General features: G+C 36.5%; 1 protein-coding gene across 1 annotated transcript; it reads right to left on the reverse strand.

Moving 5' to 3' along the window:
* Positions 1-245: 245 nt before the first annotated feature.
* On the reverse strand, positions 246-16,552 carry LOC125815689 (uncharacterized). The gene is made up of 15 exons (XM_049495228.1): positions 16,278-16,552; positions 15,433-15,663; positions 12,312-12,626; positions 11,608-11,715; positions 10,624-10,813; positions 9,734-9,996; positions 8,754-8,883; positions 7,014-7,084; positions 5,497-5,754; positions 5,339-5,415; positions 3,826-3,917; positions 3,052-3,134; positions 2,703-2,774; positions 1,130-1,255; positions 246-838 (listed from the first exon to the last, which is right to left on the reverse strand). Exons 1-15 carry the CDS (start codon positions 16,419-16,421, stop codon positions 800-802), a joined length of 2,199 nt encoding a protein of 732 aa, XP_049351185.1. The 5' UTR covers positions 16,422-16,552; the 3' UTR covers positions 246-799.
* Positions 16,553-16,763: the final 211 nt, after the last annotated feature.

The raw sequence follows: 16,763 nt of genomic DNA on the forward strand, positions 1-16,763 counted from the left end.
TATAGGTAATTAAAAGTATCCAACAATAAACATGAAATTAATAACTTGAAAATAAGATAAGTGATAATCGTCAACACCAAGTTAAATTGCACTGATTATGTGAAGACACATTTACACTGCCCCTAGGAAAAACCAATAAAATCATTAAATGAAGCTGTTCCTACTGAAACAACTTTAACAGTCTATTTTAGCGGGGTAATGAGGATTTCAGAAAAGAAAAATTGAGAACTATAAACAGAGAAGGAAAAAGTTAATATACAACAGCAATAACATAAAACAAACTCTTGTGAGATACTCAAGAAGACACCAAAAGGTGTCATAGTTACAACAAAGCGGTTCTACGGATTTAGTGAAAAAAATCGATATATAGAGGCTCGAATGTTGTTTTATGGCATAGAACGTCCAATTACCTAGCAGGAAACAATGTCTCCCTCCAACATCTGATGCTTCATTGCAACTAATCCTTCACTACTTGACATTTCCGCACACAGTTGACATATCGAAGTTTCCTCGAGACAATTCTATTGAAACAAAACTGACCTCTGCAATTGCTACAGAAGAGACTACAGACTAAATGGGACCTCAGTTTTACTATAGATGAATTATTTGATGATTATACAAGTGATGTAAAAGGGTATAAATGACACATTTAGGTTATGCGACGGAGGAGGAGGTTAAGGTTTTCATTCTCAGCTGTGTCAGGTTTCTGAGTAGTGAGTACCATGTTCATCCAAGGCAAACTGTGAGGTAGCTCTAGGTAGTTGAAACAGCTTTAAATTTACGGTCTTGAATAACTGTGTCAATCCTCGTCCTCTTCTTCAGATGCTTCCTTGAGCCACTGCAAGAAAAAAATCAGAGTTCATAAGGTGCATGCATGATTCAAGTAGTAAAGCGGGCAATATTGAAAAGACAAACTTTGCTTTTCTTCTCTTTTTTTCAATTTACAAGTTAGTAAATTACTTGTCATTTCTTTCCTGAGAATTGGGGATCAGGGGGTGGGGAGAGGTTGGGATGGAATGACAAGATAGGTTAAGCAGATCCACATCGAAATAGACCAATGAATCTTCGAGGTTACTGTCAATACTGGTAGGTCATCTAATGCAAAGTTACAAGTGCTGTAACTACAAACCTGAATAAATTTTTCTGATTGCTTGACAAAAATCTTATCCGACTCCTCTGCTCCTTCCTTTTCAGAAGCCCAGTCAAGTATTGCCTCTTCTTGTATAATATCCTGATCGTACAGATGATGCAAAATCTGTGGAGGGACAAAATAGAGGAATGATATATAGGTTAGATTGAATAGGGGATATTTAAGTAGGTCAGATGCAGTATACATGATCAAACAAGAGAAGTTGTGTGATAGCACAAAAAGCGTTTGAATAAGGAAAGGGTTTTCTGATTCTCGCTTTTCCGGCAAGACTGTGACTGAATTTGGTGGGTGTTCCCTTCCATCTTTGGTCTGTTGATTAATTCAAGCAAAGATCTTGCAGTGTATCCATTGTTCAAGAGTGTAAAGAAGTGGCTTGCAGGGATAGCAAAAGAGGTACTTGTCGAACAAGTTTTGATCAAAAGTACTCTTTCTAGCATATCAACATACTCCAGTCACTTTTGCAATCCCCTGGCGAAGTGACTGAGAGGTTGGAAAGACTTTAGTGTAACTTTTTACGAGACACAGCAGAAGGCGATAGGAAGCTTCATCTGGTGAATTGGAGAGTTGTCACATATAGTGAATGTACTCAGCCTTGTTTGGGCCATATTGTTGTTTTTTCCCTTTTGCAGGCGCAAATGGAAAATTAGGGGAAGCAGATTAGGCTGGCATTTGACTCCTCCAGGATTGTATAATAAGCCTTGTTACCACACCCATATCTACTTAGGTGTATGCATTTTATAATCCTTGTCATTAGAAGTTCCAAGTTCATTGAGGGTCGTGTAATTATGTTCAGAATTGTATTGTGTATTTCATGGATTAGTATAGAAGTTCTAAATGATTTTAAGGTTGATGAGCCACAAGTTCTATGAATTCAGGTTCTAACATTTCTGTTATCATGATGCATAGCTGTCTAAGCCTAAGCATAAAATGAGTGTTGGTTTGCTCGATGGTAAGGTACATGCATTGGTGTTTTCTCCAGATTCAGGGTGTGACATCAACCACATATCTTCATAGCCACTTACCCGTCAATGGCCCTTGTTTCTCTTATTTAATTGATGTGGGAAGGCAGTAAATTGCAAATGGACACTAAGGTGCAACGAGTTGTTGGCTAGGGGACAAAAGCAACGGAACTTCAACTCTTTCCTCGACAACATTTTCAACTCTCTTCTCAGGAATAGTCCAAATAAAACAAGGGGATTCAGCTAGCAGTGGATATAAGGCTCTTTAGGACACCCCATGTCATGCCAACACAGCAAAAGCAAATCTACTATCAGAATTTGAGACAGCAAATTGTGAAATAAAAATTTTAAAATATTCATTTAGTGTTTCTTTACAAGTATTATTCATATAGACTATCTTTAACACTATTAACAACTTGCAAAATGAATTGCTTCTTACTTGTTAAGACGAGTAGACAACAAGATTGTAATATAGATTGTGTAGATCTAACCCTTTGCTACGACATCTAACAGCCAAACAACTGGATAGAATAATTCAATCCTCCAACAATTGGCTACAAACTGAAGCAACTTCTAAGAGCGAAACAGCATACCTGTACAAATAATGGAGAATATTCCCTGGCAGACTCCAAGCACATTTCTTCAAACTTCAAAATTACTTCAATCTGACAATCAAAGTCAGAATATTCATGAGCACCAAAAATGTGAAATAGTTACCAAACATCATAACTGATGGAAAAACATTTACCCCTATGATTTTTAAGAACCGACATTTCTTTGGGTAAGATAAACAACCAACAGATAGGTGGCAAGTTAACACACCTCTGGTCCAATTTAATTATGTAATTAATTGTCACTACCTATAGCCTCAGGCTGGTTAAAAAAAATTCATTACCTTATTTTAGTTTACCTGTTTTGGAGAGAGAGGGGAAGTTTCTTTACCTCTTCATCAATGCTTGGCAAGTAATATTTCAGAAGCTTTTTCCATTTTCTAACCGTGGAGACAACATTCTTGTACAATTCATCTGAAAAAGAATATATATAAATATATATATGTGATGAATACACAAACCATATGACATAAGCGGAAAAAAAAAAGCATAAAAGACTAGACAAAATATAGGCCACCTCCAGAAAGAAAAGAGTGGGAGAAAAAAAGATGGAAGAAAGTGCATCCAGCTAAATTCTTTATATCTCGCCAAGATATTAGTGTCTGAGATCAAGAAAGTGATGGAAATGAATACATAAAACTCAGTATCTAAACCATATCATATTTACAAAGCAAAATACAAGCATACAAGTACAAATGCACATGCACAGCAAACAACAGAACATCAACAAAGAGTAGAAAATTAATCTCAGAAACTGGAAATGGAAGCCAAAAGACAATGTTATTGACCTAAAAAGTTCTATTTGTAATTGGCTTATAGCTTTAAGGGAATAGTGCTGCAATGCTTGGAATGCATATCAAATGATCTTTGAATTTATGCAACAGATGTCCACTTGGTGGACATTCAAGTTGACAAAGTGAATCTGAATCTACACTATAGAAAGTTATTTCTCTTCTCTTTGATGAATACAGGAAAACTAGCACCGCTCACCACAGAATGCCATTAATCCAGCAATCTGTGTCAAGTTGCAATAGAAAAAGCAACCTAACAGATGATTACAACAACCTGGGATATTGTGAAACACAAAAATAGAAGGAAAACTTACTAGGCGAGTCATGTGGAGCATCCAGTGCCAATTTCATCACCGAATAAAATAAAGCACCAGCACAATCTGCAGATGCCATATTGTATGACAACCTGCAATAAAATAGAGAAGGAAGGCATAAACAATCTGAACACAGAAGATCGCACAATAGAATTTATTTTTTTGTGCAAGACAGACAATGAGAGCGATTTGGCATTTGAATCACATCTCTGTCCTGCAAAGCATTTCTCCAAAGCTAAAGCTTATTTAGCACTAAATATTCTACTGTCTTCACATTTTCACTAAGGGGGTCGTTTGGTATGTTGGACAAGCATAGATAGTCCTGCGACAAAAAAATAGTACTAACCATATACGTCTTTAACAAAAATAAAGACTCCTGACAAATAACAGATTGTGCACGATCTTTTTTTTTTGAGAAATGTAACAGTTAGTCTATATTTATCCACAGGTATACTACCTCAAAAGATTGTGCACGATCTTGCGAATTACTTCTGAATGAAGTCAGAAATTAAAATGCAGCAACAACAACCAAGCCTCAATTCACTAGTCTTTCTTCCTATGGCAATATGTTTCTCCTTCTACCATCAGAAATAAATAAGGATAGTGCAGAGAGATAGCAAATGTGAAAATATACAAGAGATAAATGCAAGTAGTTGAGGTAAAGGCAGGAGGCCACAAATTTGCTCAGCACTATCTACAAATAATCTGGAGGTTTCCATATTTATGTTTACTTAATAATACTTTCTAGAACTCAATTCATCCTCTTATGTACTTTCAATTGCACTCAGAAATTTTGGGTCTAACCAGAGTATGACAAACAACATGAGACCAGGGAATTCGTTCACGGTAAGTCTGCATATACAGTGTAGAGGAGTACAGTAATGAAAGGAAAGGTCAAAGACGAGAAGCAGACAGTGGCAGAGCCACCTTACAATTAGGGGATTCGTCCGAACCCCCTTCGGCGAAAAATTCTATGATTTATACATGGTTAAAATAATTTTTTAGGTATATATAGTATATGTCGAACCCCCTTCAACTACTTCGTGTGTATTTTTTCAGATTTTGAACCCCCTTATTGAAAATCTTGGCTCCGCCACTGGAAGCAGAACACTCTCTTGCAGGAGACAGGCAAAAAAGTAGGACAGCCAAATACATACTTGAAGATGGTAAGATGAAAAAAGAAAAAGAAACAGAAGACAGAAGGAGGAGAGGAAAAATGCTGCTTTAACCTTGCAAAGATACACTAAGCCAAGTAGCACTACGACCCTCTTTGGTAAATAGAAGCAGAAATTAAAGAAGTTGTCCAAAGGGCAAGAGATGGAACTTTTGGGTGACCACTTATCACCCTACAGAATATACAGAAAGTGGAAATCTTGTAGTAAAACTGGCATGAAATAATGCAGCAACTGGAGCCAACAGGAGGGAAGAGCAAAAGTTAATTCCATGAAAAGAGCTTTTCTCAAGACACCATACTCAAGAATATAAGATATTTACTGAATTCTAGTTAACATACCGCAATGAATTAACTTCTAAGATTACATGGTCATCGGTTACATCTTCCTCTACAGCCCTTTGAAAAGTTGCTTCAACCTGTAGTAACACATGGAAAGGAAATCTTAATCTATGATACAGTTCTACAAAATGATCATAAATATTCCCATCAAAACCTACTTCTCTTTCAAAAATCACAGAGTCATCTCTAATGTCTTCAGCGTCTTCATTGGAATCATTAGTAATAGAGTCAGGTCCCAGTTCTCCAGAAGGTGGAAGAAAAGCACCATCTTCATTTGGTAAATCCGCTTCATCATTAGAGATTTGCATGATCGCAACAAGTTTATCCACAGGAATTGGTGCAACAGAGTGTCTCCATTCTTCTTCCTGTCCAGCCTCACTGACTAGCCATATGAAACCTACTCCACCATCACCAACCTGGAAAATTAGGATAAGGTATAAGAAACAAACAACTAACGCATCATAACAGATTTGTCTTTTCAAACAAGATACAGAATTTCACACAGGTGACTTGTTTTTCCTTCTCTTTTTTTTTAATAAAGAATTTCAGACAGGTGTTTTGCATCTCTTTCCATTTGTTTCCCATCTTGGGCACCTATGGACAGAAACTCAAAGACTGAATAACACCTACATGACTTCATAACGCAGCTTCAAGCACCCAATCAGTGTCACAGATAAATTGAAAAGGATCTAAAGAACTTTCTATGCTTTTCTCAAAAAAACTTTCTATTTCAACAAACAGGGTAGGAAGTCTCACTTAGTCGGCAGGGAGGACGTTATGTATCCAAAGAAATTGGTTGAAGGGGAGAGGAGAGACATGAGGTGAAAGTTTTCTGAATTTTCAACAAAGCCCCCATTAAGGAAGCGGAAGACTTCATTGGCAACATAACTTTGATGGTAGGGAATGACAGTAGAATCAACTACTGGAGTCACAACTGATTATGAGAAGAGATGTTGAGACTCACATTTCCGAACATTTACAATATCTCAGACCAGAAAGAGATGAATACAACATATCCAAAGATTACAAGAACGAAGAGTCCATCAAGACATAAGGGTTAGCAGGAACCTAATCGACTAGAAAATAGCTAATTTTCAAGGTCTAGTTGCCGTGAGATACAAGCAAAGTACAATTGAAACATTACAGTGAGTAACAAGGATTTTAGGATAAGTAAAAGTATGAGAGAATAAGTGCAACCAAGTTTAGCCTCCGTAAGAAGAATAAAGTTGATGTAAGATTAGACGGAGTTGTGGTTCCTGAATGCAGACAATTCAGATATCTAGGCTACAATCTTCCAGGAGAATGGCATGAAAGATGAAGATGTAACAACAAATTCTAATTAGAATGTCGTAGAAATACATATGTTAATATGGATGTGCGGACATACAAACAGGATAAGACAACAAAACGATCACATCTGAGGGGTGCAAGATCACCTGCAATGTCAATGTCCTATGTAGACCTCTAATTTGATCAAATACATGTGATAGTATGATAACTAAAAATCTATTTGAACAAACTTCTAAAATTTCTTACTGAGAAGCACATCAGTTTCAGTTTCAAAAAGAGAAACACATTCGTCAAAATAGTTTTTCCGAGAAGTACTCTTTCAAAGAAGCATTTTGTGCTCAATCTTTATTTGAGAAGTAATTTTAGCAGCAAGCCTTAAAATTACCCCATACTCTTGTGAGTCAGGTAACTCAGTCCTCTCTTCCTCATTCAACAGGTCCAAAGTACCAGAGACAGCTGAGGTAAATCAATTTAAGGATCGTTAATTCATAAATTATAGAGAATCTTATAAAAACCATATAACAGTACTAACAACAACAAATTATAAAACACCAGAAGACATCATTTACCAACAAGCACAAGATGCACATTTTAGGACTCATAGTTTAATGTCTAGCACACAGGAAACTAGTTTGACTCTACCAAACGGAGAATTGCAACATTTCGAATCAATTACTCCTCCAACACCAAAAAGGTAGAACTTTATTTATAATGGGCAGGCCAATAGCCCCAAGGCAGTTGGGCAGCCAACGGGATGGCTTTCTTCCAAGTAACGCCATAAGATAAAATATAAATATTATGGAAATATGTAATATACATCCAAAAATGTACAAAAATTATTTATTATACCTATAAATAATAATCTCACAATTTTTTAATTATAAAAATACGATATATAATCAAATGCTCAGAAAAAGGCTAAAAGAAAATATTCTAAAGACAATTGAAGGTTTCAACATGCACGGAACTCTGTTGGGACGTACATGACCGACAAGCCAAAGTCTAAAGCCTGCATGGAACAAACATCACCTACCAAGGTGCTTCCTATAAATACTTCACCGATCAAAGATGTTGACACATCTATTGAGGTGGTAGGCCCATGGAACTTTATCCCTTCATGCTTGCCTTCACCTATCAAGGTCGTAGGACTACTACTGTGGTTTCTTGTTCTTCGATTTCTATTACTATCTTATTATTTCGTGTAGTTCGTTAGTAGTAATATTTTGTTGTAGTATTGTTCTTGTTTTTGTTACTGTCTATAGTCTCTTGTACTTCCATTATGTTTTTCTAGACTTCTTTTGCCTTGAACTGGAGATCTATCAGAAACAACCTCTCTACCTCACCTCTGATGTAGAAAATAAGATCTGCATACACTCTACCCTCCCCAGACCCCATTGTGTGGGACTACACTGGGTATGTTAATGTAGTTTTTGTCGTTGCCTTGGGTTGTTTAGAAGCACTTCACCCCGTTCCAAGTCTCTTAAATGTGTTCAAACTTTTTAACTTTTACGGCATTGTCCCAAAACCAAAAAAATGAAAATAAATGGAAGATTCCACATTTAAGTGCAAAATATTGATTTGATTGTCTTTCGAAATTTTAAGCTACTTCAGAAAAATCCAGCATAAGCCTCATAACATTAGTAGACACCTCTCGGGTGGGCCATCTAGTCATATTTCTCCTATGTCAAATTACTTACCGTAGTTTCGCTCCTATTATGTCCTAAATTTGAGTTTTGTCAAAATTATTGAAGATTCTGAACTTCCCTATTTTGGGAAAATCTAGAATTTAGGACGGAATAGGAAAGAAACTAGGTTAAGTAATTTGGCGTAGGAGTCTATGATGATTATTTGCATAACTGAGAAACCATTCTCAAGCATAGATAATAATTATTTTTTCCTACCGTACTTCAGTACTAAGTAACAGTTTTCAGGAGTGCATATTTGTGTGGAAGTCCTCAGGGCTAATCAAATTTCAAGAAGTGTAGGCAAAGAGACAAGAATGTGTAAAAACGCCAACATCATTCCACCTGGGTGTCTATCATCTATGGTACAATATAGAAATATACGAGCCAAATTTATTATCTCACTTCACCAAAATACAATATTCAAAGGTCAGAAAAGTTACATGGACTTTCAGTGATCCCACTACTATTGTCAGCATATTCCAGTTCCTCATCACTATCTTGCCTGATAGGTTGCTGATGCAAAGATACCTTGGAGTAAGCAGGTACAAGGAAACTCCTGCCAATCACAACCTGAGGAGGATAGATGCTATCATTTCAAAGTATAAAAAAAAGGGAAAGGCTGGGGTTATCAAACAGACAAATATGTTGGTGCAGCCTAAAAGAAAGGAAAACTAGGTACATGAGTGTGCGACATTGGTGTGCATTAAGTTCAATCAAGAACCATTACCTGGGGCAAAGGCAAATTATACGACAACATATTTAGTGTGATCCCACAAGTGGTGCTCTAAGGCAAAGGCAAATTATGACGGGAAAAAATAGGACATATTGTAGTAAGCAGAAACAATCTAGGGTAATTAAGAAACATTCATATCTAATCAAGAATTCAAATGTGACATAAGATCTCTGCCTCACTATTAATTTTGCAAGGTCTAAACCCTTTAAAGTTAGAAGTGCTACCTCCATGGTCAAGTAGAATAACCCTCTATGCCACAACTCATGACTTCAGTATATGAGCTAAGCATAAGATAGAAGCCTGATCTTAAGTGTCAAATTTCTGGTTTCAGTTTAATATATCCCTTTGACAATGAGGATTTACCATGGCATTGAGGAAGGGTAGAAACCCCTGATATGATTTACCATAGATTCATTTGAACTGACCAATTTATTGACAAAGAAATGCTTAAAGAAGTGGCACCAGATCTTAGTCAACAGCAAGAAACATATAAAGGTAAACTGCCTGTCTGGAAAGAACCGCCAAGAAAGCTTAACATGAATAATCTGGTCTCCGCTTCCTACGAGATGATGTCTTGAGGCAACGTTACGTTGTGTGAATTCCTTAATTGAAATTCATCAAAAACAGGTCTAACTAGTACATCCAGAAAAAAGAAGTGTGTATTCTTGGTTCTTTAGAGGCACTTACCTTAAAAGACAAGACGACACCAGGCTCTAAAGCTGCTCCAGACTTCATTGTCACACCGTCGCAAACTATTGAGTGCTTCAATTTGCAGCCATCTTCAATAGTGACATTATGCCATATATAGCAACCTTCTATAGTGACATTTGACCCAATTGAGCAACCTTCCCCAACAACTGAATTCGAAATCTCTGTGTTGTTCCCAATACTGGTTCCAGACCCAATGACAGTAAAGGGACCAATTTTCGATGAGCGGGATTGCTTAATTTCTAAGAAATGGCAGGTAAACAACATGTCAAAAGAGTCCAGAAAAACTGACAAAATCTATATCACCTATACCACTTTCACAAAAAAGTCCATCCAAGATGATATGAGCATAAATTAGCAGCAAAACCTCGCAATTTATATAGCTAGCTTGCTTTATTATATAGCATGTGTTCTAGCAGCAAAACCTCGCAACTTACAAGGGCATCAGATGCTATAAGAAAAACTACTGGACCTCCATCTCAAACTAGATGGGTTCAGCTACACGAATCCTCAACAACAAGCACATCAGATACTAAAGCAATAAAAGTTAAATCCTGTGAACAGCAAAACCTGTTAGATTACCACATTTTTTGAAGTCATTACATGTCCTTTAAATTTCCATCCATCAGTCTTTCTTGCTCAGTAGCTAAGTTAGCTGCAGTTTTGAAATTGATATCCAATATTTCTTTTGATAAGCTAAATAATTTTATTAATGTGGAAAAAAAGTCATGTAGACAATCCATCTACCAAAAAGTAGAGAATACCATAAATTGTTATTCAATATTTCCATCTTCAAAATGTCCATCCTAAGTTAATCCATTAGCAACATGTTCTAGTAAGCGAGAAGATAAGATGGAATTGGTCCTTACCAGGTGCTCGATACATGCCCTGCCTTTCCAATTTAGTAGCAGAATTTCCAAAAAATTGGACATCAGGCACCAAAGGATATGTCCACCGCTGAATTATGTCCTTGCTAATGGTGTGGTAACTTCTATAATTGTCAATTCTAGCCGCATAACTTGAATGAATTTCATGAGTGTAAATTTTATAACCCATTATCTGAAAAAAGAAAAAGTAAGTTGAGGATAAGATATGGATTTAGGAAGCAAGAAGAGATGCTCAGCAACGCAAACAGGAGAGAGATTTCAATTGATATATTCATAGCTAAAGAAACTGGCCATGAAAGATGGATAGTACCATGTCTCACTTGAACTTGGCTAAAACTATACTGGATGCGCTTGACTCTGTTTCCTCTTCTTTAAGTTTGAAAGAAAGTACCGAAAGCTTAAATATTTTAAAAACTTTTATTTATCTAGTTACTTCTCCAACACGCCTCCTAACATGCGGACCAGATTCGTCTCAATCATTCCATACACATGAAAGGTATTGGTGATACTCAAATACAACAACTCAACGTACTTTCATACTATGTAAAAGAACATAAGAATCCAGCTAAACTTTAAGAATGGGTCATTACAGATTCCTAACCTACTTCCTCATGCATGTAGAACCCAATTTTAGGATAATTTTTTTTACATGAACTTAAGTGAACTTACGGGCAAGAGAACTGGTTCACCAAAATTGTAATGAAACGATTATATCTATTTACTTACATAGGTTCAATAATAATTAATTCATTCTTCTGGCATCCCCATTACACAAAGCGAAAATTTATGAGTGAAGACATCGCCATACACAAACCATTCAAAACCAGTAGCAAGATTTTGGGGTGAAACCACACTAGGAACATTTTTTCAATGCATACTTGGAATTATGTTTTCGCTTGACCTTCTCACTTTTTCTTGGGTAGAAGGACAGCATTCATGAAGAGAAATACAAAGGGTTATACATACATCATCGACGAGCAACCCCTTCACGAAATCATGCCGCAAATGTTGATAGTCAAAATTATCCGTGAAAAGACTCAAAACTTCTGGGGAGCAAATGTCAATGTAGCAATCCTGCAACCAACACTTACCAATCATTCATCACAAAAATAAATAGAAAGAAATGACAATAATCAGGAGCCTTCTCCAAAATAAGATGATGGAAGGAAGAATAGCATCACATGTGAAGAGTAAATTTAGCTACAAGAAACTAGGACTTTTCTTACTAGTTCATCTATTAATGAAGGATTTTACTACGAAAGAAGAAACAATGGCATTTAAAAACATGAGTAAATAACAAGTTAGTGAAGTCAACAAAGGAAAGTAAATAAACCTCACCAGATGCAATACCTAAACTATGTTAAACTCTGCCATGTGTTATTGAGGCAAAACAAACATATGAACCACAAATACTGACTATTACAAAACATTTGCATTGAAATTAAAACAAAAAAATTGTTTTGGCAGATGTAATCTGTAAATAACATTGTCAATAAAATTCAAGCAAGAGAGGAATAGAAAAGGCAACCACTCGTACAGCTCATCCAATGACCTCATCTTTCTCAAGTAATTAAAACCAGATCATGCAACACAGATTATCAAGAATATTGCTCAAACTAGTAGCAGTACTAGCAAAACTAGACTATTATAACAAGAGTAACAAAACAAACCTGCTTGTCATTTTGAAGGGAAATGGAAGTATTATCAGTGAGCAATGCCTTGTCAAGAGACAAATATCCTTTTAAATTATCTCCCCTGTCTTCATAATACAGCAGCTGCTTCGTCTCTGGATCAATTACCATAAAAAGCTCTTCAGTTCCAAGACGAGATTGGCGAGTTACAGGTGAAGCCTTTGATTGTTTAATGACCATGGTCATTACAGCATTGCTATCCTTTCTTCGTCTCTCCTTATGTTCCTTAAGTGCCTGTGATAGTGACATGTTGCTCACAGTATCTCCACTGACGAGGATAAAATCACCGCGTATCTTCAAAAGCCAAAAAGTTGAGTCAACTAATCACATTGACAAAAGATTACTCCAAATTCAACAATATTAAGTCTACAAGTTTAAGCACACAGAGACAGTGAACACAAAGAGGAGAGGAAAACATCTTCCTAATCTCCGAAAACAAACATGGACTGCACACACTGTTCAATGTCGACTTTGATCTTTGATCTTTTCCATAACGGTGGTGTTCGGATCAACTTGTGTGTGCCTCAACTATTTTACCAGGTATCTACTACCTTCACCGGCACAAGTACCACATAACTCTATTCACCAAGGCTAAGATAGATGGGAAGATATCACCTTGCATTTTTTTGCCTCGACTAAGTTTTGAACCATGATCTCCCATGGTTTTCATCCCTGTTTGATTCATTTTACAATTCTATCTCCTAAGCAAACAATGTTTGCATCACGGATTGCAAATACACAACGTCATAATGATTAATCTAAGATTCTAACCAAGTCCTGCTCAGATAAAGTCATGTTAGATTATGCATTAATACAGCTATCTTAGGCTTTCCAGATGTGTCCATCCAAAGGAAGGGTAAGCAAGTATATTAGTGCTTTTCTATTTCCCATTTCGCAGGAAGTTATTAAAGAGGAAGTGATGGTAGAGTTTAGAGAAAATATGTTCATTAGAATCTTTAAACCACTTGTACGTACACACCAAAATGCACACAGTGAGGGTGACAAAAGTACAAAGACAGAAGAATCAAGAGGAGTCTTTGATCTATGATTTGCAAAACTATTGTTGCTTGTTCCCAATGATTTGTGCATCATGTGAAAAAGATACTCCCTTCATCCCAAAAGAATGGTGATATAACAATTTGGGGAGTCCAAAAAATTTTACTAAAAATTCTCATAAAATTTATTAGTACCTTTAACGTGAAATTCTGATTTATTTTTGTCCTTTTTAAATATGTAAAAAATATTTTTTTAAGATCATGAATCGACAGCGGGTATTAGAAGAGTTGATCCATACTCTGGACACGGCCAATTTTAGTTTTGGATGGAAGAAGTTCTATAATAATTACACTTGTTTTTTTTTTTTTTATAAGATAAGTGGTATTAATAACAGCATCAGGAAGATGCATAATTTACAAGATATGGCATTTGAGCTTACAAAAAATTCTCTAGCTAACTATACAAACTATCTAAGCCAGAGCTAATGAGTTAGTAAAATCCTGAAGTTGTTCTGCATTATCAGCAGGATACAAGTTGGTCCAACTAAACAAATTTTCAATGCACCTAGTCTTCAAAATGCCTAAAGCAGTTGACTCTCCATCAAAACATCTCTTGTTCCTCTCTAACCAAATACACCAAAAAATACAAGCAGGTATCATAATCCAGATCTTCTTGATGGCTTTGCCAACTTTCCATAGACTCCAACTCTCATATGCATCCTTAATAGTGAGGGGTGTGGTCCAATTGATGCCAGAGAGACAAAAAAAACATGCTCCATAATTCTGAGGCCACCTCACAATGAAGAAGGTGTCTGGGGGTTTCAGCCTCTTTTTTGCACATATAGCATCTGTTTGGGAATTGGATTTTTCTTTTCTTTATGTTGTCTTGGGTAAGACATGCCTCATATAGAGCTATCCAGGTAAAAAAAAACTACCTTAGGTGGTAGCTTGGTCCTCCAAATGAGTTTCCAGGGCCAGTTAGCTATCACAGGGTTTCTAGAGCACAACTGTTGATACCCTTCCTTGACTGTATAAACTCCTTTCTGGTGTCCCCATTTGAGCTTATCAGCTGCCTGGAGATTAATGTGACAATGTTGTAGTCTAGCAAAAAGGTCTACCAGATCATTCACTTCCCAATCGTGCATATTTCTTCTAAATCTTATATCCCAATTGATCCCTTCTCTATTAGCAGCAATAATAGAATTGGGATCTTGAGCAATTCTAAACATATCTGGGAAATCCTCCTGAAGAGTGGTATTTCCAAGCCATTTGTCTGTCCAAAATTTTAGGAGTACACCATTGCCCAACTTAGGCATATTCGAAGTTACATTTACCTATTGTAACATTGTGCGGAATTCGTTTTTGACAACTGGAAAGCCCCTGTGAATTAATTGACTCAACCTAGAAGCTAGTTCCTTCGGAATCTAAAGGAAATAGTTAAAGCCCCTGTGAACAAGTTCCATCCCTATGGCGTCCAGCAATCTTTGACATTAGCCTCTGGGTTGTTGCATAGTATGAACAGACCTAGAAAGATCCCCTTCAATTGTGGATCTGTTTATTCCAGGCATCTCCCCAGAATTTTGTTCTCTTGCCATCTCCCACTTTCATATACAGATTAGCCATAAGTTTTTGATAGTTTTCCTAACCCCAACCCCCTTAAGTACCAGCACTGACATTGTTGCACCAATTTCATCTTCATATTTGCATTTGATAATATCCTTCCATGAGCTTGCCCCTCTTCATTATATATCTTCAAAGCCACTTCATCAGTAGATTTTTGTTCTGCTTCCTCAGATCTCTGGTGCCCAAACCTCCCCTTTCTCTACTGTTATCTCTCATTTGACCAGGTTATAGCCTTTAAAACGAGTAATAATTTTCCACACTCCTCGAATGCACAAACTATAGTGTGCCTTTGTTGACAAAACCCCTTATTTCCATGTGATCCTAAAAAATCTAGAGAGATCACCGGTTGTATACTAAAATAGAAAACCAAAGGATAACATGTACTTTTTTTGTTCAATAAGTATGACAAACTGTAACATCCACTAACTGATTTTTAATTTGAGGGGAAGATGGCAAGATGATAAGCAAATGTCATTACATACCACGTGTTGCTCATAGATTAAACGCAAAGCATCTCCTGCACTAATAGCATTGTGTGATTCGATCGTTGTGACTGAAAAGTTTGGTTGGCCAAACCAATTGGACTTATCCAAATAATCAATCACTTGCTTGGAATGAGCACAACAAAAAACAAAAACTTCTTCAACACCAGCAGATTCAAGCCATGCCAAGGTATAATCTATCATAGGGGCATTGACCAATGGTAGCAGTACCTGCAATGTGAAAACCATTAACCTGTATTATACACCTATAACACTACATCTGTCAATACATATACTTAGAATAGGCACATTTCAACTTTGTATTAACAATTAAATTATTCATACAATAAGCACCGTAAGAATTAGAGCATGCAATTTCATTCCTTAGACTGAATATCCTATAGCAAGCTCTTGCTCAATAAAATAAGACAAACAAACATGACTAGTACATCTGAGTGGTACTCCTGTACACAGATTCTTCTTTGATATGGTTGCCAGACCCGTGCCACTTGTCTACTTTCACGGATGCAAGAGCAGTCTTGCCACTCGTACTACTTGTCAAGACGATAAAGTGTAATGTCTGCTTCAGATATAATTAGAAACTACAATAAAGATACCACAAGTTTGGATTGTTCCCAATTGTTAAATATCGAAAGAAAGGTGTTTTTTAAGATAAATATGTTCAAGTTTTACTATTACGAAAACAACAAAGATTCAGATTGCCTGGGACAACTAAAAGAAATTTTCAGACATGAAGACAAGAAAACAGTTGATAGAAGTCCAAGTTCTTGAAACCCATATAAATTTAATAAAAGGAAAAGCAGATAAGGGTATTGAAAGGTTACTTTAGGGCGTTCAAGAGTGATGGGTCGGAACTTTGTGGTGAAACTATCAGCCAAGATAATAGCTTGCAAAGGGGTACGAGCCAATTCTTCCTCTGCATCTTCTGCTGCCCCCATTCCTTTGCTTCCTCCCTTCTTTCCCACCATACTTTTAGCGTTCAAGAAGAAGAATTCTTGAAGGGGTTTTGCGGTGTTTCTTGAAACCCTGGTGTCTCCTCTTTCAGTGAAAACCTCTCTCTTCAGTTGCGTACGATTTTTAGATCGGGTCGGGTTAACCGACCGTACGCAATTTGGAACCCGAAACCAATTTGTTCGCTTTTTTTATAGTACTATACTACTTTATTATTGGGTTCGGCCCATGTTTTACAGTTAAGCCCAACAAAAGAAAAATGTGTCAATAGTGTAGAAAAGAGGTTTTAATAGAAAAAAGCATTATTCTTCCCTATTAAAAAAAAATGTCAAGTATATAGTTTTATAAGTATGTTTTGG

Source organism: Solanum verrucosum, unplaced genomic scaffold, assembly GCF_900185275.1.
Source record: "Solanum verrucosum unplaced genomic scaffold, falcon-dt-bn FXZP01000261.1, whole genome shotgun sequence".
In the NCBI taxonomy this organism is placed as follows: Eukaryota; Viridiplantae; Streptophyta; class Magnoliopsida; order Solanales; family Solanaceae; genus Solanum; species Solanum verrucosum.

Coding starts and splice junctions, on each gene's coding strand:
- LOC125815689 (XM_049495228.1), bottom strand. CDS start 16,421: ATGGTGGGAAAGAAGGGAGGAAGCAAAGGAATGGGGGCAGCAGAAGAT. Junction 12,627..15,432: donor TAATCTATGAGCAACACGTG/GTATGTAATGAC, acceptor TGGCTTTTGAAG/ATACGCGGTGATTTTATCCT. Junction 9,997..10,623: donor GGGCATGTATCGAGCACCTG/GTAAGGACCAAT, acceptor GCCATTTCTTAG/AAATTAAGCAATCCCGCTCA.